A 25,810-nucleotide genomic window follows, 5' to 3' on the forward strand; every position below is an offset into this window, starting at 1 on the left:
TTAATGGGGAGATAACATCTCATTAATTGTTTTCTTGGATCCTTTTTAATTTTAACAAATAGGCAAAAGAATATTTGAAATCTTGGGATGTGGAGATATGTTCCTCAAACTGTTAGTATTGAAGTCGAAACTTGTTAAAATTAATTTGCCCATGATTTTGTTCGCTCTGTTTTTAGAACATGTTTTATATGCTCAACTGAAATTTATTTGAGAAAATTAGGCATAAATTCTTTGTTGAAAAATTAATTAGTAAATGTTTGATGATGATGGATAACACAAGCGAAGATAAGCTGCACATAAAGTAAGTTAAGCCGTACAAAAGATCATTTATATAAAATATTATCTAGATATAAGGAGCTAATTTGTACATAATGAAGATGGATTATACATAAGAAAAGTTTAATTGCAAAAGGAAAGATGTCGTGCAAAAAAAAAAAAAAGATTATGTATAAGGGAAGATAGAACGCACACAAGGAAGTTGAATTATACAAAATTCTCAAAGATTTACCAATTAATTTTTTAATGAAAGATTTATCCCAATTTTCCCAATTTATTTCTCCACCATTTAAATTAAATGTTAATAGCACTTTATAATATATCAAATTCAATTATTGTTTTCTATATCAAACTATGCTGTGCCATTAAGAAGTTTATGTTTTTCCCTAAGCCTTTTGCTTTAATATTAAAAAATACATTGATGCCTTGATATTCCGATAATCCTTAATGAAGGAGCTATTTAAGTAATTTGATTAAATTAAGATAAATTAGTTACTTAATACTAACAATTATAATCTTTTGAATCTAAAATACTCCTATATAACATTTTATTGTATGAGTTTAATAGTTAGGCATATTAATTTGAAGAAGAATGACAAATGTGAGGAAAGAATGTAAAAATTAACTCCCTAATTTTGTTTGTCAAGAAGAGTCAATTTGGGCTGGAACTGGGCTGATCTCGGGGGCCCTATGGAAGACCTCGCGAGCTTGTTGGCAAGGGACCGGGTGAAGTTGTTGTATATGAACATGTCAATAATAATTTTTTTTGGTCCAAAAATGTCAATAATAATTGGAATTTTAACATGTTTATCATTGAGCAGTTAAAAAAAAGAAAATTTATATACTAAATATGAATAATTTATCACTAATATTTTTTGAAATATAAAGCAACTCAAGCCAAAAAAAAAATCCTTCTATGGATGAATTTTATTTTCTCATAAAAAAAGTATTATCTCCTGTCCTATTTATAAGATTTTAAATATAATCCATAAATAAAGTCTTATAAGATCTTATTTATAATTTATAAATAAAATCTTATAAATAGAATATGGGGTAATATTATAAAAACGCACGAATAAGAGAATTTTGTGACCATTTTCGTGGCCATAAATAAGGCATTGATTCTTATAATAAAAGAAATTCAGTTGATTGGGGGTAGTGGTTACCGAATTCAATTTTCAAAAGGGCCACGGGAGGAGTATCCTACGTGTACGGATGTGATTGGCTAGTGGCTACTGAGAGTTCAAAGTCGCTCCCCCACCCTGCTCTGCGATGCATTATAAAGAGGCCTCGAACGTAACGCAATTCATCTCATCATCTTCTTCCTAGAAGTGCCAGAAGAAACCAAATGGGTCTCAAGGTTTGCATCCTCAATCTTTGTCTTCCCCAGTTTTCAATTTTAATTCTTCGTTATATTATTCATCTGCACACACGGTTCGGTCCTTTCTTTACTGTAAAAGCATGCTAGTTTCTCAGATCCGCGCCTTTCCCCGTGTGGTTTTGTCAATTTTTCTTTAGTCAGTTCGTTTGTCAGATCTGTTTTTCTTGGATTTTTTCTTCAGCAATCACAAATTTTCTGTTCTCTGTTTATTTGTTCTGGGAAAAAGCCCTATTTTCCCATTTATTTTGCTTGGCGGGTATCTTGTAACCTTCGAGTGGTATCCTTGATAGGTTTGGAAGTACAAAGAGAGTTTTAGCTGCGGGGATCTGCTCTTTTATGTATAGGCTTTAGGTTACTGATTGTGTATCTTGGGAGGATTGTACTCTTAAGTAATAATGAGGCGGTTTAATAAAATGAAGAAAAAAATGTAGGGAGTTTTAGCTGCAGGGATCGCTTCACTTTTTCGTAAAATTTATGGAGTTCAGTGTTCGTAGCTAATATTTGATATAGTGTGGAAAGAAACCTGTTCCTAAAATTGTGGAATAGCTCCTTCTATCGCCATAATGAAATCTGTTTCATCAGAACTGCAAGTAAGAATTTAGTCAAGCATATTCAACTTTAAGTCAACAAGGATTGATTTGGTTACTAGTTAGCTTAGGTAGCATTAAAATTTCACTCTTTTATTCAAACTTAACCGCAAAATTTGCTAACGAAGTCATTTTATTTTTCCATTATGAATAACAAAAGTGAGAACTTGGAAACCTTTATGCATCACACGCTCATTGGGACATTGTTATGCAGGAGGATTTTGAGCAGTACGCTGAGAAAGCCAAGACTTTGCCTGACACTACAACAAATGAAAACAAGCTTATCCTCTATGGATTGTACAAGCAGGCCACTGTTGGACCTGTTAACACTAGTGAGCGCTTTTCTTTCAACAAACAAGATTCAGCAACTTTAACTTCAGAATTTATCTTGGATTGTCTTTAATGCTTATGAATGTGTATGCTTTCCAGGTCGTCCCGGGATATTCAACATGAGGGACAGAGCCAAATGGGATGCATGGAAGGCTGTTGAAGGTAAAAAAGGAAATAGCGCATTACACGGATCACTTGAAAGCTGGCTAGACCAATTGATCTTACACCGAAACTTGTTACTTTCTGTGTCTTACAGGGAAATCCCAGGAAGAAGCTATGAATGATTACATCACCAAGGTGAAGCAGCTTCTGGAAGAAGCAGGAATGGCTGCTTGATAAGATCTTCATTAGCCTTGCTTTATTTATATTTCAACGTGTTTGCTAAATAAGCATAAGCAGTTTTTAGTCTGACACTGTCCAATGCTTCCTCTCATTATGTGATGAATCAAACTGTGACTTTGTTTAGTTAAATGTTCTTATAGCTTTATGGAAATTGGTTGTGGCTGAGCCAATGAGTGGAAACAAGTAGAAGATATTTATATATGGTTGGATTGAAATGGTTTCTACTTTCAATTCATTTCGCCCACTGGATCGCTTGATTGGTTTTATTTCCTTGTGCTCCCTACCAGATGGTAGCAACCAAATCAATAACGCATTACTGCTTTTATTTAAATGCAAGTTAGGATAAAGCGAGTAAAATAGAGATATCTTCCTTGTGGGAATTAAACATGTCCACCCACCCTGTTGCCTAAATAAAATTTAAGATCAGGTCTTGTCAAATTGATATTGTCCTAGTGAAAAGTGAAAACGATACATGTGCATATTTATATAGAGTAACTTCTATTAAGTTATATCACTCATTAATTGAAAATGATTTAACTCATTTACCAAGCCATACATCAAATGCTTTTAAATGTAAAGCAGATCTAGGAGCGTCAATTTCTTAAATTGGCACAAGATTCTCCATGTCAAAAGACGCAATATATGAAGTCAACTTGATGATTTGCGGACAAACAAAATCAAATCCTTTAGAGTCAAAATCAAATCTTTTAGAGAAATCGAATATAGTTAATCGAATTTAATAAAGCATAGGGATCTTCTTAAACGTTGAATTTTCGTGTACACAACTAAATATGAGTCACTCTTGGTTGTGTTTATTGGTTGGGCACTTTGATTATGATGAGTAAGTTGTGAATGTTGAGATGTGGGGTGGGCTTCTTTTATCGGCATTTGGCGTGATTAAATCATTAGGTCCCCTTGTTACTGAGTCGGTGCTGATTAACTCGTGGTACTAATTAGATTATGTAGTAATAATAATAACAACAACAATTATTATTATTATTATTATTATTATTATTATTATTATTATTATTATTATTATTATTTCTGGATAAAATGCGGGGTAAGAAGCCCAATTTATTGACTCATGATGGCAAGTGGGCAAGCAACCCCTACTTCATCATTGTTCAAAAAGAATCTCACTGTGTGAGGTGGTCTTTGAAAATATTACCTTCAATCTTTAATATAAAAACCAGTTGACTAATTTAAAAAATTAAAAAAGTTATTTATTTGTAATAAATGGATGTTATTTTTTCTAAAATCTTTGTAGATAATGTGTATTAGAATTATCTTTTTATAGAAACTTTTAACACGTGTAACTATTATGAGGACTACTTTGAAAAATGGTAAGTAAATATAGAAGATAAAATGGATTGAAATTTTATATTTATGATCAAATTAAATGTCAAACTAGTTTTTATACTACCTCTGATCCTTAATATAAGATCTCATTTGACTTTTATTTTGGTCCTAATTATAAGCTCCTAATCCACTTTGTCTATCATATTTATACATTCTTTTTCAAGATAGTCCCTCTAATAATAGTAGTTTTAGCCAAAAAAACTTGATTAGTAAAGATATTTTAAGAAAGACAACACTTATTTATTACAAATAACTAACTTAATATTTTTTTTAATCTCTTCAAATTAATCAATCAGCTTTATAATTAGGATCAGACATAGTGTTAAGGATCAAGGTAGTAATTATGTTATTAATTATGCAACACACAGATTTCATTGAACTATCATACTCAGTATATGCAAATGCAAGGGTTTTATTAAACTTAAAACGTGGTGGGCCCACTACCAGCTGCCCACCCATCTTCCTCACCTTTTCACAGCTTCAACCTCACTTGTACTTGTTGTATCAAAAAAACAAAAAAAAACTCACTTGTACTTGGTAAAAAAAAACCTCACTTGTCACCTTCCTTGGCCACAAGTATCTCCTCCATGCCCCGCCTCGTCTTTTGTTTCTATTTAATTTAATGGTGTAACTAATCATTTCTTTATAAAAATTCTTAACAAAATGTACACATTAAATAGGAAAAATGACATAAAAAAAGTTAAAAATCATAATATTTTAATTTAGGCATCTAAGAGTCAAAATCTTAGAGAAGGAAGTGATACTTAATCTGATAGTTTGTAAATGTAATCAAATGACTAAAATATCCTTATAAATATTTATATCTCTTGCTACTGTGTTTCTAGATATTTATGGATGAGTTGCTTTGCTTTGGATGGAAAGAATTAATACACACATATATTTAAAGAAAAAAAAGAAAGAAAACACAAAACAAACTGAAAATAAAGAAAAAAATTTTACTTAAATCCCTCAGACTTACACCTGCTTTAAATTTAATTAAATCTTTCAGACTTACACCTACTTTAAATTTTTTTAAGTATGAAGGGAGCATTTTGATTTTTTTAATAATATTTAAAAACTCTTAATTAGACTTGATCTGAAACTAGCGTTGAATCCCCTTAACAAAGGAAGGAAATGCCACTACGTACAATGCAATTGCAAGCCGGATAAAGAAACAACCAGAAACCTGCCCCCAAAAAATAATGGGCCAACAAACCATTTTCAATGAGTCTTGCATGTTTAATCGAGCCTATAAGCTTAGTGGGGGCAAGAGGTTACTGTACATGATGCTATGTAATTTCCCTTGCAGGAAGTATAATCTGCTGTGAAGATTTTCTGAAGCAAATCCGTATGCAATTATATCCTCAGATCTCCGAGAGCACCCATTCAGCATCATTTAGATATGAAGCCATATAAAGCACTAAGCCATAGCTGACTGGATTGAAAAATTGCAATATGCAGTAATGCAATAGCATACCTGCTTGTAAATCAACTTCTGATTCATGGGAACTCATGTACAACTCTGGGGAAGGGAAAAGCTTTTGCTGTCGTGATAGTTCATCATATTTTGCTTTTTTAGTTTCCCAGAATCTTCCTACCTAAATAATAAGAGACTAATCTCTCAAGATACTGTCAGACACCGTAACGGAGACTCCTCCCAATAATATTTTTCCTTATATATATCACTTTAAATATTAAATCTGGAACATGATGCTTAAGATACCCAAATTCCTTCCATTTGGACCAAGTTGGTGAGGTAGCATCATATTTCAAGACACTCAAATAGTTCTTGAAGCACGACGCAAGGATGAACACACTAACCAAAGGTGCACCAGCATAAAAAATGGAAGCTTGTGTACTGATAAATGCATATCCCAAATCTTCACGATGGCCTTCCATATCATGTATATCGGGTTGGCAATCAATTTCAGAAGTTTAGGTGGGAAAAAACATGCATCTGTAAAGACCAATGAGACTGACAGACAGGTGGGAAAGCAACTGCATAATGATGACCAAAATCCCATGGTTTATGTTCATGCAAGGTTGGACATGATATGCTGTTTAATTTGAGATTATAACATGTTAAGTAATTAGACTTATAATAATACTTGTTCCAGAAACCATGGTCTGCAATTACTGACAGCTACATATCAACAACCACTAACAAATCAAAAGCATGCCAATTTTAATAATAATTATATTCTGATTTGGTACGTAATTGACAAGAAAAATATGTGCTGCTTACTGACTTCTGTATTTAACCGTAGCAAAAAAAAAAAAAAAAGGACATATGAATCTAGTGGAAAACCAAAGGCGATGACCAGTGGGTAATAACAAAAAAAAAACTGTTTCAGTATATGAAGTCGATGTTCTTTTCTATCTGCATGCTGATTAAAAAATTAACACGTGTGTTCTTCAGAAAACACTTACTTTCTTGAGCATGCATTACACTTATTTTAAGGAATACTATGGTCTCATAATGTCCGTAGACAAGCAAAGGCATTAGCTATTTAGCTGTAAATCATACCTTCACAGTTAATATTCAGTCACACTGGTCTAAAATACCTAAACATTGATTGTAGTTGATATAGCCATTACATTAGACGTCAATGGATTGTAAAAATACATTAAGCTTGGCCATCGAATACATGACTTTGGATAAAAATCGAAAACCAAAAGCCTATTTCTTGGCAGAAACATTCCCTATATGTGATGGCCATAAACATGCATAACCCAAACAATTATGCATCCTACACTATGACCATACCTTGCTGCCTATTCACCTCAGCATAGTTGACCAGAGTCACGAGTGTATGCATCTTTTTTAGAAGAAGATAACTCTTCCAAGCCTCTTCAGCTGAGTCTCCATAAAGGACGCCTGAGCCTGTCTCTCCTGAAATAAGCCAACATCAGCGTTAAGTACACAAGCATATCATGTATATAAGTAAATAGATGGTCAACATGAGATTAGCTCACTGAGTGTCTCTTATGACAAAGGTCAACAGATATGTGACCATCCCCTTCTGCCTTCCCCATTTACCCTTCTCGATACTCATTAGCGGACCATCGACATCTGGTGAAAAAACAAATAATAATAACACAGTTATGTAGCAAAATATGATACGTGTTTGAAGTTTGCGGGTGTGACGAATAACATGTTCTACACTTACCTCTGACTTTGCAACCAGAAGAAGATTCCCTGCTGATAGCGTTGACAAACAGTGTTTGAAGTAGCAGGCAGGAACACAGGAAATTACGCTTCTGGACCAATGTGCTATGAAGAAGTACGGTGCTTCTGATGAATGTCCTCACCACCAACACCCGCGGTGATGTATTGGATGATAAACATTTCCCCTTGAGAAGGACGTTAAAGAAATGATTTATCAGCCTATCCCCATCAATCCTAAGTAGCATCCTAGTATGCCTCATAGAAAGGATAAAGAGAAGCTTATCCACATGTGCAGAAAACTGATAAAAAAACCAATACGCATGAATCATAAACGAAAGTGGCAGACATCCTCGTCCAATACTATCATATCGAGAGATCAGCCTCTTGGGGGAATCCAAAGTCCCTCTCAGTTACATGGTACTCAGACCTCATGAACAGGCGGTCTACCTTCACAACCACTTGCCAATTCTCTGCAGAAGGGGCAACTTCATCGAGTCTGTCATGCTCAAAAGCCATGAGAGGTTAGATAGAGGATGGAGATGAATGCAGTGGAAGGAAGGAGACATGAGAGAAGATATTACGGTTATGAATGAATTAGGAGGCTCTCACCGTTATATAATACTTGGGACTGAGAAAGCGATAAAAAAGGCAACCGGAAACCCTTTAGACACGTAACCTTTGCATAGACTTTCCTAACACATCAATGCTCCAAGCCGGTTTATATGAACAGTAACATTGTGAGGGGAGCCGATATGCATAGGTGGCTGGCCTGATTACTTTATATCATACATGTTTAGGTTATCTAGATATAGATTTAAATTTTAATATTTTAAATAAATTTAATTAAAATTTTCGCTTAACTTTTTGACCGGAGTTTTACTTTCGCCCGGACTTTTGCTTTCGCAGCTTTGCCCCTTCCCAAGCCCTAAGCACCGCAAAAAGTCTCGAAAACAAGCATTTGGGTTTGAACTGCTCTCCATAATGCGGCTAAATCTCCTTCATCCCAGGAACCGGCTCTCCATCACTCCATGGCTGGAAAGTGGTGTCCTTTCCTTCTCCTTGTGCCCAGTTTCGGCAAACCAAACGGCTTCTTACAACAGCAGAACAGGAGAAGGTCGGGAAACTACGGAACATCCCACCGTATTGGAGAAATCGGCGATGTTCGGAAAGTGTCTACTTATGGACGGAAAAATAGCCGAAAACAAGGTAGTTTCACCCTTGTCCTTCCAAGTGGTGCTCAGCCTCCTTGCCGCTGGCTCCGGCGGTTCCACCCTCCGTCAGCTTCTCAAATTCTTCAACACCGATTCTGTCGATCGCCTCAATCACTTAGCCTCCCAAATTTCCGACGTCATCTGTGCCGATGGTGATCCCGCCGTCGGCCCTCGTATGCGTTGCGCCAATGCCTTGTGGCATAATCAACCCCTTACTCTCAAGCCCTCTTTTAAAGAGATTCTCAACTCTGATTATAAAACCGCTCTGAACCCAGTGGACTTTCAGACCAAGGTAATTTTTTTTTACTCAATATCTTTAATTAACTCAAATTTAAATGTTACATTAGTCATAACATTGTCAGGTTCTATTCCCTTTGGTTGACTCCTGTGTGCCATGCTCTCTATCTCTGCATCAACTTCATTGAGTTTCAACTCCAAATTATCCCCTCTCCTTCTCTCCTTGTTTTGTCTCCTAAATCATCTCATTAGTTCTTATATTGATTGATGCATGATATGTGCAGCCCGTTTATATTCTTCTTAAATGATTATAACCGTTGTAAATTGTAAATGTGGAGTGGCACGAGAGGTGCTTGTGAGCTAGGTTCAAATACAAGGATTTCATGTGTGTCCACTTGTTAACCTCTGTTGGAGTATATGTTTCTTTTAATCTTATATATCTAAGATAAGGAAGGAAATTAAAGGGAATCAAGAACATGCAACAACTTATTGTTCTCTTGAAGTGCTTATGAAATGGCTATTTTGTGCAGGCTCTTGATGTGAGGCAAAATATTAATTCCTGGGTGGAAAATGAGACAAATGGCCTGGTTAAAAACCTTATTCGTGAGGAGTCTCTCAACAACTCAGTCCAGCTCGTCTTTACAAATGCACTCTACTTCAAAGGAGCATGGGATGAGGACAAAGATCGTTTCGAAAGCTTTGAGGACATTGAAAATGTCGAGATGGCTTCCTTCATGACTGCCAAGAGGAATGAATATGGTAAGGATGGTTGTCAATTCCTCAATCAAACATATAAAAAGCAAAGTCAAGATAAGCGCCAAGTCAAGATGCATTTCGTTTATCCGCCTGTAGATACTGAACATGGGCGTAGATACCATGTTACTGAAACCTTAATGAATGTATGTGGCTGCATGACCCCAAAATTTGATAATTCTTCTGAGGTGGAGGCTTCCCATGTGCTGAGGCAACTTGGGGTAACATCGCCATTCTCTAAAGGAGAGTTGACAGAAATGTTTAGTTCTTTTGGTTGTCGAAGGTTATATGTTTCCAACATATTTCAGAAGTCATTCATCGAAATAAACGAACAAGGGACCCAAGCTGCAACAGCCACCGCTGCAATAGTAATGTCTGGGTGTCCACCACGTTTGCCGCGTCTACCTAGAATAAAAATACGCTCTAAAGGTTACATCCCAACCCTCCTTCATGTTGGAGCCTAGCAGGGTTTGGAGATATTCTCATGGCCAGAACAGAGTTGGCAATTAGGATGACGCTCAGTCCTTTCCCAAGGTAGTGTTCCTATGTTATGTGTCATCGTTATAATAAGTTGTAATTTATAACTTTTGGTCTCTCAAATTTATCCTTATTTTGGTTTTAGTCCCTCAAATTTCAAACTATAGGTTTTGGTTTTTTTAGAGGCAAAATGGTCCAAGTTTTTATTGGGTTATAAGGACTAATATTTTAAATGAAAAGAAACTTGAGTGACGAAAACCTGTAGTTTAAAACTTAGAGGAACTAAAACCAAAATGTAGACAAATATGAAGGACCAAAATTTATATTAACTCTTAAATTTAAATGTTTGACTCTCCTAAGTAGTATTTTTATTATTTTTCTGACTCTCCTTAAGTCGTATTTTTATTATTTTTCTATGACAGAGAATAAATCACATGACTTTACCGTTTAATATGATTCATTCATTGGTAGTTTTTGCATGTGAATAGTTCTAAGAATGCATAGATGATAACATTTTTTAAGCGTCGGCAATTTGAAGAATGAAGGAGTAGCAACTTCGCCTTCGTTATGTTGCCATAGCCCTTCCATGAGAAAATACCGTAAACCAACATTTTCTGCATCCCACAAATTTAACAGATTGACATGAGCAAGAAGCAATCACAAATGCACAAGACAGGCGACAAGGTAAATCAATCCATGTCAGGTAAAATTCACAATCACAAAGGTAATCAACACGTGTCATGTGAAATTCATAATTATGATAACATTTTTAGAAAAATTAACTTTTTAGTCTTTTAAACTCAATCTCAAGTATGGTTTGATAAAGTTCAGTTCTTAAATTTTTGACTCACTTGTCTGTACTTAACTTTTGAATCACTTGTATTTTTATCCTTTATCATCCATAAATCAAAGCTAGTCATCATTGAGTCATCCTAGTTGGCAAAATTATATGATGAATGAGCAAGGGCGGAAAAAAAAAAGAAGGGAAAGCAGAGAATGAGATCGAAGAAGGCAAAACTCAAATTAAAAGGGTGTTTAGAAGCACTTAAAAGTATTTTTCAGAAGTACTTTTTCGCAAAACAAAATAAATTTTTTCACATATTTATTTTGTATACCGTAAAAATACTTTTAAAACCATAATTTAATTTCTACCCAAAGATCCAATGAGGAAAATAAAGGACGAGAATAAACTCCAACTTCATTTTGAGGACGAGATAAATAACTACATTTTGACCTGGACATCTATCCCTAATGCTATTAATACACACACACACGCACGGACGCACGTTCTCAATTTGGGATATTTTGCCCGCCTCGTAGAATGTTAATTTTCAGCATACTAAACTTGAAGGTTCACGTCATCATTTACTCAACTCCTTTGCGGCTTGGAGATACAAGTTTTCTTGAATTTTTCTTGAAGCAATTCAAATCAGAAGTGTATATGCTTTTAATAGAAAATCTTGAGTCATATAAACCTAAGTGAAAATAATGTGAAAAGTTAATTAAAAGAGGTGCAATTTTGTATATTGTAATTTGAATTATTTTATTTCATATTCTCCTCATTGTTATAATTATTATAGCATTATTGTAATTTGCATTATTATTATCTTCATTGGTGATAAGTAATATTGTAATTAAATTTTATTGAAATTAAATCAAATTAGTTAAGTATACAAAATTTGTTTTGCATAAAAATATATTAGATATGATAGAAGGAAGTAAATTCTCTCCCGAGAAGTAAATGCTAGTTTTTTTTTTTTTAAAAAAACATATAGGAAGACTTTCTCTTGTCTATTCTCATTTCTCTATACTTCTACTGCTTTCCAAGTCAGTTTTATAACATAAGATAAATTATTACATTGTTTATTGGAAAATGACACATAAAGAAACTAAAATTTATAATATTCTAATTCAGACACTTAAAATTTTAAAATATCAAGAAAAAAAGTGATGCTTGATCTACCAATTAATATGGTATTTTGCAAATGTCATTGCTTGATTGGTTTTGTTTCCTTGTGCTCCCTACCAAATGGTAGCAACCAAATCAATAATGCATTATTACCTTTATGTTTATTAATTTTCAAATGTTAGTTAAGATAAAATTAGTAACATAGAGATATCTTCCTTATGGGAATTAAACATGCCCACCCGCCCTGTTGTAATAGCAACAATAACACGTCTTATCTTACTAAATGGAGTCAGCTATATAGATTGCATGATATTATTGTACTTTATCAACATCTAAGAGCCTGTTTGGTTGAATTACATTACGGCTCTGTAATGGTAATCCAGTGGTAATTCAAATCCCATTACCATGAGGTATGCGTTTGGTTGGACTTTTAATGATGCAGTGGTAATAATGATTGCATAAAATTTGGTAATGAGGCTTCATAGACTTCCCCGTATGAATCCTCATTACCGCCCTGTACCATCACCTCATGTCAAAAATACCCTTAGTACGTTCTTTGATCCTCATCGACTTTCCTTCCTCTTTCGGCCAAATCCACTCTATCATTAACAACACCACTACTGGTGACACCTCTTGCTCTAATCCACCTCCTATCTCACTAACATCAAACCCCCCGACCTGGATTGGACACTCTTGTTCCATCATCGAACTGCCATTCCCTTCCTTGAATGATCTATGAGAAGCAACAATCTACTGTCACTAATCAAATTATTGAGTTCAACAATGATCGCGAGTTTTGTAAATGATTTTCAAAGAGCAACAGTCACCCTGCTTGTAATTTTTTTGGGCCTTCCCATCCCAAAATGCAAATTTGTGATTTCATTTGTTCTAAATGTTGCATCCATTTACTGTCAAAGAGTCAGTGTAAGGTTGATGATGATTTTGTTTTGATCTTTGACAAGACCCATGTGTGGGTGGACCATGCTTTTCAATTTGTCTATATCTACGGTGGGTTGAGAGATATGGTTCATTGCTCCATGAATGCCTTTTTTTGTTCTACGCTTTGAAAATGTTCTAAATGGGTTGTGTGTGTGTGTGTGTTTGTGTGAGATTTATGTTTTGTTTAATCTATTTTCAAATCATGGTAATTGATTTGTGTTGGTTTTGATTTGCTGATTTGAAGTTACCATTTCCAGAGAGGAAGGAAAGGACGACTTTGGGAGAAAAGGGAGGAGAGAGATTTTATTTTCCGGATGGGGCTATTTTGGTCCTTGTATTTTTATATCTATTTAATTAAATATAAAACTCTTCTTTCCTAATTAATATACCAAACAAACTTGTGGTAATAAATATTACATTGCATCGCATGACATCTGATTGCATCGCATTGTCAGGCTGGTATGTAATCGAACCAAACGGATCCTAAGTCTTTAGATACATTGTTAACTAGAAGGTCTCATTTAATAATTTTATTAAGCGTTCTCCTCACACAAGCCCTTTTACCTAAGTAAAATTTAAGATAAGGTTTTATCAAATTAATATTTGCCCTAGTGAAAAGTGAAAACGATACATATGCATATTTATATAGAGTAACTTCTATTAAATTATGTCACTCGTTAATTGAAAATGATTTAACTCATTTGTCAAACTCCAAGCCATTCATCAGGCGTCAATTTCTAAAATTGGCATAAGATTCTACATATCAAAAGCCTCAATGTGTGAAGTCAACTTGATGATATGCTGACAAACAAAATCAAATCCTTTAGAGTAATCGAATAAAGTTAATCGAATTTAATAAAGCATCGGGATCCTCTTAAGCGTTGAATTTTCGTATACACAACTAAATATGAGTCACTCTTGGTTGTGTTTATTGGTTGGGCACTTTGATTATGATGAGTAAGTTGTGAATATTGAGATGTGGGGTGGGCTTCTTTTATTGGCATTTGGTGTGATTAAATCATTAGGTCCCCTTGTTGCGGAGCTGATTAACTCTTGTGGTGCTAATTAGATTATGCTGTTAATTATGCAAACATGGATTTCATTGAACTGCCAATTTACCATAGCACCCTACTAAGTACTTCATCAGTTTCATCATACAAGTCACTTTAACTAATTCATCAATATAAAAAAAGGATAGTTAACTCATTAAAACTATCCCAACTTGAAAATTTTTTCTAACTTTACCCATATTAAACGAGGTAATGAATGAGAGAGAAAAACACAATGAGTTACTCCTCTGATCCTATTTATAAGGCACTTCTAACATGTTTCACACGGACTAAGAAATACCTTAAACTTGATTAACTCTTATTTAAAATTTAATGACTTTTCAACTTTATCCCTTTTTAATATACATTATACCTCATATAAACAAAGTCAACACAATAATAAATGAGGGTAAAATTATACATCCATGCAAAAAATTTCTCTCAGTGCCCTATAAATAAGACCAAGAAATATATTCTTTTTGCTCTATAAATAGGACCAGAAGAGTATATTGAAGCATTAATTGCAAGAATAAAATTAACAAATAAGCATTAATTACTCACTAAGTGACTTATATTTTGAATCAAGTCATTCTTCTAGAAGCTACTTAAATTATGAAATGAGGAAGGGGGAGTATATGCACATGGTAGGCTTCTTTTTTTTTAATATATATACTCCTCCGGTCCTAATTATAAGACCCAATTGACTTATTTGAGGAGATTAAGGAAGTAAGTTAAGTTGGTTATTTATAATAAATAAGTGTTGTCATTCCTAAAATATCCTTGCTAATTAAGTATATTGGCTAAAACTATCATTATTAGAAGGATTATCTTGAAAAAAAATGCATAAATATAAGAGACAAAATGGATTGGGTCTTATAATTAGGACCAAATAAAAAGTCAAATTGGGTCTTATAATAAGGACCGGAGGAGTATATATATATATAACTCAGAGTATTGTCAAGTATTTTAAATTTGAGATTAATTTTTATGGGAACATAGAGATATATAGGAGGCTTTTACTGAGCTTGAAACAACGTTCACCCATTGCCACCCGCCTTCCCAACTTTTTCATCGATTCATAGATTCAACCGCACTTGTCGCCTTCCTGGGCCACAAATATGAAATATCTCCTCCATGCCCCCACCTCGTCTTTTGCTTCTATTTAATTTCATGGTGTAACTAACCATCATTTCTTTATCAAAATTCTTAAGAAAATGTACACAAATTAAATAATCCAATTGAAATTGCTTTTAGAATTTTGGCCTCCCCCTAAGGATTCAGAAGCTCTCACCCGAGCAGATCCGAGGCCTGGCCGAGCTCAGCCAAACACGCCCGCATCAGATTCAAACAATTTCCAGTCTAGCAGGGCTCCCCACGTAAATGTTATATCCCCATCATGCATTTTCAATACATTCCAATTACAAGAATTCAGTTAATGGACAGTAAAGTTTTAGTGAATGGATATTAAATTATACATCTCAAATAAATGGTAGCATAAAATTAATAATAATATTATTTGTTTTTTTATTTTCTTAAAAAAATGTTTTTGTGCTATTTATCTGTGTGTGTGGGGGTGGGGCAAGCAAAGCAAAGGGACGTTACGGCAGAAACGCGATAACATTTCACCGTCGCAACATGACACTGTGGACCAAAGCATTTTGCACAATATCTATCCGGTGGTCATTCGCGTTCGAATTCGATTCACCGGGAACGGACTCCGACACGGTGCTCAGAACCACCGGAGACGGCTTGGCATCGGCGCGGCAGACGGGACAATTCAGGCGAGAGAAGAGCCACATATCTATGCAAGGAACATGAAAAGAGTGCGAGCACTCCGGCAATGTTCTCACCTCTTCGCCTTCCTCGAAATCTCCCAAGCAAACCGCACAGGTCACCTCGCGAGCACCTTCCAAGTCATTATCGTCGATCTTCTTCTCGTACTTGTGTGCCGGAATTAGCTCCGCCAACGAACTCTCGTCGATGATGCTCGAAGCCGGCGGAGTTACTCCGGTGGCGGGAGTCGGCTGGCCAGAGTTAGGGTCTGTCAGTTGGTGGCCGCAGAAGCAAACAGCAAGTAGATGGTACATTGTGACGACGAAGGCGGCGGAGCCCACGGCGATGAGTACGACGGAGACGTTGGTGCTGAAGAGAGGAGGACCATCGTCGGCCATGGATTATGAGATGTGAGAGAGAGCGGTGGTATTGGATTGAGAGGGATGAGATTTGAAGATATAAAGCAGAGGAAGCCGGCCCGGGGAATTCAGCAAGACTGTCGTTATAGTCTCTTTGGTTCTGATGTTAACGTTCATTGTTTAATATATTTCTTTTTTTTAATGTGTAAATTTATCTCCTAAGTTTTTATTTAAGAGTGTTAGACTAAGAGTTTTGTTAGCGTCAATATGATGACATTGACTGCTGATATTCAGTAAAAGTAATATTATTATGATTTAAAATTATTATTACGACAAATTTACATCTAATAAAAACTTTTGAATGTGTAATATTTGTAAAAAAAATTTCAGCAAATTTAGATCTTAACCTCTTTTTTTTTTTAAAAAAAAAAAGTCTTGAAATTTGGAAGAAAAGAAGTAGGAGAGGGAAAAAAAAAAAGGGGGGGGCATAGTGCACTAGTCGGCTGATAATTTTATTCGGAGGAAGTTATGTTTTTATTTTATTTTATTCAATTATATAAATATCAAATTAAATAAAATAAATAACGTCAATGAGTCGCTTTGTCTTTGTTTCAGGCAACACTCAAGAGTGTGAATAGCTCTCGACGTTTCCTCCACGTAAACCAAATGAAATATTCAACATAAAAATAAATAAGCAATTTTATATATAAATCACCCAACCATTTTTTCCCCCGAATGAAGTACTCAACCAACCAGTTTAATACTATAAGAAATTAATTATATAAGCCTTATATTTAAAAAAGCCAGAAAAAACTTGACCAATTCCTTGCGTAAAGCCATAGCGCAATCATATTTTGCATGGTCGTTAACAATTGGGACGTCAGATTCTCTCTCCAACTTAAATATGTGCATAATAATATAATATACTTCATTATATATATAAATATATTTAAAAAAAACAAAACAAAACATGACAAAACAAGGCCTCTAATTTCTTGCACCTGCGAACGTACGAGAGCATCCAGCGAATAAAACTTCTTCCAAGCTTACATCCAATTTTAAAATATAATTACATAATTAAATTAATATATCATATGAAGCATGGTTCTTGTATTTGTGATGTTGCGAAAGAAGAGAAATTAATGGTGACATAACAATACAAGAACTCAAACATTCAGAGCATACAATACCACAAAAGGTACTTGCTGTAACTTACCCAGCGAAATTTGCTCCTAGTTCATACTCTCTCTTTTGCCATCAATTTATTTAGTTCCTTTATTTTAAAAAAATAGTCATAAAATTAGCCTATTTATCAGAACATTGAAGTGATCAATCTGTTGGTTCTTTTTACTGGTGTAATGTGTGTGGCTCAATCTGCAAATAGAAAGGAGCATTTAAGGGTGGCCTGAAGAAGAAATGTGATAAAGATGGAGGGCCATGCCACAAAAAACACAGGTGCTATATATAATTTCATTTGGCTAACACATTCAACCACCACTTTTATGGCTTCCTTCCATTATGAATACCAAATTAACAGATTTGTTAGGTTAAAAGAGGCCCTTCTTCTCTCACAGATCATTCCTGCTACTGAACAAAAGGATATCTGGAGACATAATACTCTCTTACGCGAGATGCTCCATCCCTTGCCAGAATCCCTTCGAGATCTCCGATGATTCTGGCCAACCATATCTCCAGATTCCTCTGTATCTCTTTCAGGTTGTTCCTTATGGAGTCTAATGACCTCTTTGTTCCCCCCAGCTCCTCCCTGTAATAGCTCTTCCCAACTTCACTCTGTAATTCAATCAGCTTCTGCCCCGTTTCAGATGCTCTCTGCTGAAGCCGAAATGCCTCCAACAAAAACTCAGTTTGCCGTTGTGTTCGAAATTCCGAACTCAGTGTCGGTTCACATGGATCGCTTGCCTGCTATGAGACAGACCACATGTCAGGGTAAGTTATGAGATGTCAATGTATTGGCAAGTTGGGGAAAAAAAAGCCCACATGTTAAGTGGTTGTTGCCTCTACCTAGCATGAACTTGGAAGTGAATTTTCTTCAAGACAAGGAAAAACTAGCAAGTGGGATGGATGATAAAGATCTGTCAAGTTTTACAAATTTGGTGCCCATTTGATTTGTGGTCCAATATATATTATAAATGCTTGCACCAAGCACATGGTTTCGGTTCTGTTATGAGTCTTGATCACTAGCAAACTAAGCATCCTTACCTCCTTTTGATGGAAACTGTTGAGAGTCACATGAATTTAACTATACATAAAAGAAACAGATGAGCGGTTGGGGCAATGTGACTCAATCCAGATCTGCTTAGATTTGTGTAAATATGTGCCCATAGAGCATAAATCATATGTATATGTATATATATATCATTACATACAGGAAGGCACACTCCATTAAGCTATGAACAATGTGACTCAGGTTAGACAAGGGCAACACATGGGACCCACAGTCTAGTTTGATATTAACTTGGGTGAACACCATTTTGGGACCATTCATCAGTGATATTAGCTGGTTGACATAACAGACAGCTTATTGTTAGAGCATGACCGAGATTCTTTGTCTTCCTGTCCTGTCCTCCCCAAAGGCACAAACTTCTCAAGGACAAGAATTTTATTGCGTGGTTTTTGATACCCATCAGAAGACACAGGGTTCAAAAACCCAAGTGATAAAAGATAATAACTGGAGGGTACAATGTTTCAGAGAAAACACGGAAGAATGATTAGGAGTTTCATAGATGACAAGAAGATAGAAACAAAAGCAACAAAGTTGGAACTTTTTGGTCGTAAAGTTGGAGTTAACTTACTATTCTTCTGCATAAATCATCAATCTTCTCTGAAAGAGCTTGATATCTCTTAGCCTGCTTCCTCATTAAGGTTGGCACCTTCGATAGATCACCCTTACCAATGTTCTCAAGATTTAACAGCTCCTGTTCAAGTAATTTGAGTTTGTTTGAGACTCCAGCTGAATCACCATCTACCTTCCAAGGGGACTCCCTTCTGCGTAAAAGAAGATCATTTGCCCTTCAATTACTGGAAGATTGATAATAAAAGCCTCAAAAGTTATCATCATTTAGACTGTCAATTTACCTTGCCACAAAATGCTTCATATTATACGTTGATTCATGGGTTTCATACTGCACATCCTGCAAGGGTTAACATTCGAAGATCAGAAGTAGTAGTTTATACAACCCAAAAAGAGTATGGCCTTTATTTCTGGCCGAAACATATCTGCGGTGTGAAGTTAATCGAGTTTTTGAGCGTTAACTTTTTACTAGAGATGGGAAAAGCCGTCATTTAGACCTACGAAGCTGTGATTTTTCAAGTAGTTGAAGCAGACTAATACTAACTTCAGGCTACTCTAAGCAATCCAATTGAAGCTGATCATCTCTTGGCGACTCTCAGAAAAGCTACCCTCAAGAACCACCCAAGAAGGTTCCAGGGACTGCAGAAAAGGGGGGAAAACAAAGAGAGGAATGAAACAAGTAGAGGCACCGAATCTCTTCTGTTGAGCTATCAGTTTTATTGGTGATGCAGCTATTCTTGAAGAAATATTTGCACTGGTGAGGGAAGATAAGAGGCTTGTTTTTCTAGTTTGCCCACAAATTCAGTCAACAAAAAAAAAGAAAAAAATGACTTAAGCACTGGCAAAATCATGCCACCAGACAATAAATAAAAATGATATCCATCACTAGATAAAGATGGTCCAGTTAATAACGTTGAGAGCAGAGAAAAGGACTAGCACCCTGTTGCCTGGTGATTTGAAAGTGGGTCATATAATGCATACTAACCTATACACACATCAACAGACAAAGGACAAGTTGCATCAGGAAAGAGGCAGAAAGAGACAAATTAAAAATGGTTGTCCGAGCCCACGAAGATTATTTCCCTCTCAACCCAACCATTTACAAGTTAACAGGGTTAATTTGAACTTCAAAGTGATCAAGGAATCTTGGGCCAGCCATTATTATTCTAAAGCATGAAGCTAGAATAAGTGGTAGGAGGGTCTCACAAGCCAGAATCCCACATCAGAAACAGTAAAGAAAGGATGATTCCTCGATCAACAGCTGAGAAAGTAACCCAATTTCCATAAATTATACTATAAAGTAGCAAATTAAGTTTTAAGGTTTTCTTTTCGCAAGAAACTCAGAAGGAAATGAAACAAAAAGAGAGGGAGAGAGAGAAAATTGCTCAAACCTGCCAGAGTGTGGCTCTTTCTGCCCAAAACTTAGAAGCAGAAGCCAGAAATTCAGAATCAAACCCATTTTCAAGCTGAAGATACCTCTGACTCTGTTCATAGAAAACATCGACTTCCTCAGCATTGCTATTCGTGCCAGGCATGCATTCCTTCGAGTCCCTTTGAAACCACTCTCTACGGTCGTCATCACTGTAGTCCCTGGTCTGACACCCACCCAATTCCTCCCCTTCGTCCTCCCCACCACCTCTCCTCGACATGAAGCTAAGCATCTCGTCCCTTTCTCTTACCTCCCTCTCCAATTCCTCAATGCGAGCCTTCGATTCGGCCTCGTATTTCTGGAATTCCACAACCTTGGTCCTCAAATGCGCGATTTCTTCGGTGGCGGAATCGATTTGGTGAAGCAACCGCTTCTCCTCCGCCTGCCACGCGTTGCGGTGGCTAGCGAAAATCTCAACGACTCTTGCATTGGCCTTGGAATCTTCTTGCCTCCTCGATCTCATTACTCTCAGTTGCTCTTCAGCTTGAAAAAGCTTCAACGAGAGCTCCCTCAGGCGAGATTGCAGGTTTTGGACAAGAGAAAGTGCGTTTCTGGGCAGAAATGCAAGAAAGAGAGAGAAGCTTAGGCCTAAGAAAGAGGTGGTGAGCTTGGAGAGGTCCTCTTGTTGAGGCTGGTCTTCATCGTCTTCCGCCATTGCTTGGCAGTGAGATTTGTGGGAGCTTCAAAGGGTGACAGAAAAAGAAGAGCTTTCTGTGAGTATTTCAAGGAGCGACAGAAAAAGGGGCTCCACTGTAGTATGTGCGTGCTGCATCTGCGTTAAAGAAAGAACAGAACAGTAATTGTCATTTTGCGAACTTTCTTTCTCGGGGTAGTTGTGGCGGACACAAAAAGGCCTCGTCTTTAAAGCTTATTTACAGAAATAGGATCCAACCACGCACGTAACTCCATCGCCTTATCATGATTGGATTATAAAGTTAGTTAATTATCGTTCGGAAAAGGTCAAATTTTTTTTTTGAAGAGAAAAGTTAACTTTTTATTTGTTAACAATTAAAATTCAACTATAACCTGTTTATAATAGTTTATAAAAAAATTTTTAACTGTATTTCACATAATATAAGGTGAGTATATAAAAAAATTTTTATTTCAATTTAAATAAAATATACTTATAGATGTTTTTAAATACTATCTCAAACAAGCTCTATATCTTCAAAATGAAACAGCGGTACAGACAAACCACATATGAAGGAGAAAGGAAACAACGAAAAGCAAATTCATAGGTTAATTAACGATCTTTGCATGATGATGTTTTAATTTTTATATTACCCATGTCATTTCTACGGGCAAAGTCAGATAAAAGTCAATTTAAAAAACGTAAATGAGAACTACTTTTATTATTTTAAGTAATTTAATACTACATATCTACCTCATCTCACTAATATAAAAACTAGCTAACTAATTTTAAAAGATTAAAAAATTAATTAAATTATTTATTTACAATAAATATGTGTTAATTTATCTAAACTATTCCATTTAATCACATACATTACTATGAATTAGCCCTTATAATTAATAAAAATATTTTAAATAAAATATTATAAATTTGATAAACAAAATAAATTAAGATTTTATATTTAAAATTAAATCTAACCTTCCATCTATCCTTTGAATTTAAGAAACAAAGTAGGACGTGTTTGGAATGCCGTTGGAAGAGAAAAACATGTACCGCGAAAAGTGAAACTTCAGTTAGTGATTTATTTGAGGTTAGAATATTGTTTGGATTAACTTTTGAACAAACGGGCTTTTAAAAAAAAAAGTTAGATTAAAACAAAAGTCAAAATTTGTAGCTTTTAAAAAAAAGTCATGGTGGAGAGAGAGAAAAAAGATGACCATGGTATGAGAGATGAGTTTCTTAAAATGGGTCCTGCTTTATTTTAACAAAAATAAAAAAAATTACTCCAAAAATACTCAATAATTATATACTTCTATGGTTCTATTTATAAGGCAGAAAATTTTTTTTGAATCATATTTATAAGTCACTACGTTAAATTTTTTATATGAATATATAATTTTATCCGTCATTTATTATAATATAGATAGTTATTTTTTTTAAAAAAAGTATATATCAAATAGGGTAAATTTGAAAAGTTCTTATATTTTAATAAAGAGTTAATGTAGTTTAAGGTTTTTCTTAATCTATGTGTAACTAGCTGAAAGTACCTTATAAATAGGATTAGAGAAATATATTTATAAAATTATCCAAAGAAAAAAATTAAATAATAAATTTAGAGAAAATTGGAAAAAAAAGTCTTCATAAAAAATGTAATTGGGGATAAAGACTTAATAAATTTTTATACACACATAGTATTTGCAAATTAATTTTTTATAAAACCATTTAATTTAAATCCTTTTTACCAATTTAAAATCATTATTACAATTTTCTCACTGACAAATATTTTTATTTTATAATTATAATTTTAATTATTTTTTAATAATTATCACATTAAAATAATATAATCTAAAATACTACTATTCAATAAAATTTATATCCATTTTAGTCATTTTATATGTGAATTTATTTTTTTATTAATCATCCAAACATATTTTAATTTTTTTAATTGACATTTTATAAGTATCAATCCAAACATATATCATATTATACTGACTGATTTGTAAGAGTCAGTTGGCATAAAAATCAATTTTGTCACCGCTAATTTAAGCACACTTAAAAATAAATAGCAGTTTTACACACATGTAGTTTTGTGCGTGTCCGTTGTCGAAATTATTGTTATTCCTCGTGCTTTTTTACTTCCCAATGTTTTGAGTTTTGACTTCTTTCTTAAGAAATACTACTTCCGGTCCTAATTATAAGAGCTAGTTAACTAATTTGAAGAGATTAAGAAAAAAATTTAAGTTAGTTATTTATAATAAATAAGTGTTATCTTTTCTAAAATATCCTTACTAATTAAGTGTATTAACTAGAATTACCATTATTAAAAAGACTATTTTAGAAAAAAATATATAAATATTAGAGACAAAGTGAATTGTGTTATAAATAAAGAAGAAGAATAGAGAAGAAATAATATCAATAAGAGAGAGTATTTCTCTTTCTATTCAATAGGGTGCTGAATACATTGTACATGGCCTCTATTTATAGGCACGGCTTTACATCTTTGATAGCATCTACAGATATAATAATAAAAGATAATTGCAGATAATGGGGATAATGGGAGTTACTGAAGATATTGGGAGATAAGGGAGATAATGATAGATACATGGACATCCATAAAGATATTATATTCATAACACTCCCCCTTGGATATCCATAACTAAATATGTGCCTCGTTAAAAAACTTCTACTAAGAAAACCCTGTGGGACAAAACCTAGTAGAAGAAAAAGAGTGCAACATTTATTGATATATATTTCATAGTGATGCCTCGTTAAAAACCTTGTCAGGAAAACCCAATGGGAAAAACCATAGACAAGGAAAAAAGAGTACAGCATACATTTACTCCCCCTCTTGACAATGTCAGTTGATATCTCTGAGTCTACGAAGTCCAATGTCATGAACAAGTCTCTCGAACATGGTGGCTGGAAGTGATTTGGTGAATAGGTCTGCTAAATTTTCACTGGAACGAATTTGTTAGATATTGACTTCACCATCCTTTTGAAGATTACGAGTGAAGAAGAATTTTGGGGAGATATGCTTTGTTCTGTCTCCTTTGATATACCCTTCTTTTAGTTGGGTAATACATGCAGTATTAACTTCGTACAGTATTGTTGGGATCATTTTACCAGAAGACAAGCCACAAGTAGTTCGTATGTGATGTATTAAGAACCTTAACCATACACATTCTCGACTTGTTTCATGCATTGCTAGAATCTCCGTATGGTTAGATGATGTGGCTGATATAGTTTGTTTCATAGATCGCCATGAAATGGCTGTACCGCCATATGTGAATACATAGCCAGTTTGTGATTTACCAACATGTGGGTCAGACTGAAATCCAGCATCTGCATAGCCAACAAGATCGGTCTTGGATGCATTCGAATAAAATAATCCCATATCCATTGTACCCTTAAGATAACGAAGGATATGTTTAACTCCATTCCAATGCCTTCGTGTTGGTGAAGAACTATATCTTGCTAGTAAGTTGACTGCAAATGATATATCAGGTCGTGTATGATTAGCAAGATACATTAGTGCTCCAATTGCACTAAGATATGGTACTTCTGGACCAAGTAGCTCTTCATCACCTTTTTCCCTGATTTCTCGAGGTCTAAAAGGGTCCTTATCCACCTCCAAAGATCTTACAACCATTGGAGTACATAATGGATGTGATTTATCCATATAAAAACGTTCTAGGATCCTTTTTGTATAAGTTTCTTGATATACAAAAATTCCATTTTTCAAATACTCAATTTGTAATCCAAGGCAAAATTTTGTTCTTCCTAGATCCTTCATTTCAAATTCTTTCTTTAGGCAATTCACTACCTTTTCAAGCTCTTCAGGAGTTCCAATAATATTTATATCATCAACATACACAGCGATTATAACGAACTCATTTCCTGATCTTTTCATAAAAATACATGGGCATATTGCATCATTTTTATATCCTTCCCTTAATAGATACTCACTAAGCCTGTTATACCACATTCGCCCTTATTGCTTTAATCCATATAGGGATTTGTTTAACTTAATTGAGTATCATTCTCGAGAGTTTGAATTGTGTGCTTCTGGCAATTTCAGCCCTTCAGGGAGTCTCATATAAATGTCATTATCAAGTGAGCCATACAGATAGGCTGTAACAACATCCATTAGATGTAAATTGAGCCCTTTATTTACTACGAGGCTAATCAAGTATCGAAAAGTAGTTGTATCCGCTACTGGTGAATAAGTTTCTTCAAAATCGATACCAGGTCTTTGCGTAAATCCTTGGGCAACGAGTCATGCTTTGTATCTTATGATTTCACCCTTTTCATTTCTCTTTCGCACAAAAACCCATTTATATCCAATCGGTTTTACATCTTCAGGTGTAAGGACTACTGGTCCAAAAACTTTTCGCTGTTCTAGCGATTTTAATTCTGCCTCAATTGCATTTTTCCATTTTGGCCAATCCTTTCTTTGTTTACATTCACTAATTGACTTTGGCTCATGATCCTCATTATCATTTATCACATCGAGCGCTACATTATAAGATAAAATATCATCGACGTCGACTTCACTTCGGTCCCATCGTATCCCATTCATAACATAATTAATTGAGATCTCATCATTTTCACATATTTCAGGTACCTGACTTTCACTGAGAATTGGGATGTTAGCGTTGTCTGATGACTCTTCTGGAGTTGCTAACTTTTCTAAATTATTCTCGACTAGGCCATCTATACTTTTAACTCCTTTTTTCTTTCGAGGATTTTTATCTTTGGAGCTGATGGGCCTGCCACGCTTCATACGT

At 34.8% G+C, this 25,810-nt stretch overlaps 4 protein-coding genes across 5 annotated transcripts; 2 read left to right on the forward strand and 2 right to left on the reverse strand.

Annotated features, from left to right (window-relative positions):
- The first annotated feature begins 1,539 nt into the window (after positions 1-1,539).
- LOC114715353 (acyl-CoA-binding protein) lies at positions 1,540-3,158 on the forward strand. Its single transcript, XM_028900170.1, has 4 exons — positions 1,540-1,636; positions 2,459-2,576; positions 2,674-2,736; positions 2,831-3,158. Exons 1-4 carry the CDS (start codon positions 1,625-1,627, stop codon positions 2,908-2,910), a joined length of 273 nt encoding a protein of 90 aa, XP_028756003.1. The 5' UTR covers positions 1,540-1,624; the 3' UTR covers positions 2,911-3,158.
- A 5,186-nt stretch (positions 3,159-8,344) lies between these two features.
- LOC114715328 (serpin-ZX-like) lies at positions 8,345-10,109 on the forward strand. Its single transcript, XM_028900143.1, has 2 exons — positions 8,345-8,947; positions 9,423-10,109. The coding sequence occupies exons 1-2, from the start codon at positions 8,426-8,428 to the stop codon at positions 10,107-10,109; spliced, it is 1,209 nt and encodes a 402-aa protein (XP_028755976.1). The 5' UTR covers positions 8,345-8,425.
- Positions 10,110-15,641: 5,532 nt separating this feature from the next.
- LOC114715329 (RING-H2 finger protein ATL79-like) lies at positions 15,642-16,266 on the reverse strand. The gene has a single exon (XM_028900144.1). The coding sequence runs from the start codon at positions 16,188-16,190 to the stop codon at positions 15,642-15,644; it is 549 nt and encodes a 182-aa protein (XP_028755977.1). The 5' UTR covers positions 16,191-16,266.
- A 1,323-nt stretch (positions 16,267-17,589) lies between these two features.
- LOC114715319 (uncharacterized) lies at positions 17,590-21,173 on the reverse strand. Of its 2 annotated transcripts, none has more exons than XM_028900124.1 (4): positions 20,355-21,173; positions 19,248-19,303; positions 18,965-19,157; positions 17,590-18,071 (listed from the first exon to the last, which is right to left on the reverse strand). In XM_028900124.1, the coding sequence occupies exons 1-4, from the start codon at positions 21,045-21,047 to the stop codon at positions 17,736-17,738; spliced, it is 1,278 nt and encodes a 425-aa protein (XP_028755957.1). In that variant the 5' UTR covers positions 21,048-21,173; the 3' UTR covers positions 17,590-17,735. The 2 variants fall into 2 exon arrangements, with proteins under 2 accessions (XP_028755957.1, XP_028755956.1); XM_028900123.1 differs by having other exon boundaries at positions 17,590-18,074; positions 20,355-21,171.
- Between the last annotated feature and the right edge of the window lie 4,637 nt (positions 21,174-25,810).

This window comes from Neltuma alba, unplaced genomic scaffold (assembly GCF_004799145.2).
Source record: "Neltuma alba isolate B1F8T4 unplaced genomic scaffold, ASM479914v2 tig00011587_pilon, whole genome shotgun sequence".
Taxonomy (NCBI): Eukaryota; Viridiplantae; Streptophyta; class Magnoliopsida; order Fabales; family Fabaceae; genus Neltuma; species Neltuma alba.

Excerpts from the sequence above, each read along its gene's own strand:
- LOC114715353 (XM_028900170.1), top strand. Across the intron at positions 2,577-2,673 it reads TGTTGGACCTGTTAACACTA|GTCGTCCCGGGATATTCAAC; the intron begins GTGAGCGCTTTT and ends TATGCTTTCCAG. Across the intron at positions 2,737-2,830 it reads TGCATGGAAGGCTGTTGAAG|GGAAATCCCAGGAAGAAGCT; the intron begins GTAAAAAAGGAA and ends TGTGTCTTACAG.
- LOC114715328 (XM_028900143.1), top strand. The coding sequence starts at position 8,426 with ATGCGGCTAAATCTCCTTCATCCCAGGAACCGGCTCTCCATCACTCCA. Across the intron at positions 8,948-9,422 it reads CAGTGGACTTTCAGACCAAG|GCTCTTGATGTGAGGCAAAA; the intron begins GTAATTTTTTTT and ends TATTTTGTGCAG.
- LOC114715329 (XM_028900144.1), bottom strand. The coding sequence starts at position 16,190 with ATGGCCGACGATGGTCCTCCTCTCTTCAGCACCAACGTCTCCGTCGTA.
- LOC114715319 (XM_028900123.1), bottom strand. The coding sequence starts at position 21,047 with ATGGCGGAAGACGATGAAGACCAGCCTCAACAAGAGGACCTCTCCAAG. Across the intron at positions 19,158-19,247 it reads ATGAAGCATTTTGTGGCAAG|AAGGGAGTCCCCTTGGAAGG; the intron begins GTAAATTGACAG and ends TCTTTTACGCAG. Across the intron at positions 18,075-18,964 it reads ATGATTTATGCAGAAGAATA|CAGGCAAGCGATCCATGTGA; the intron begins GTAAGTTAACTC and ends TCTGTCTCATAG.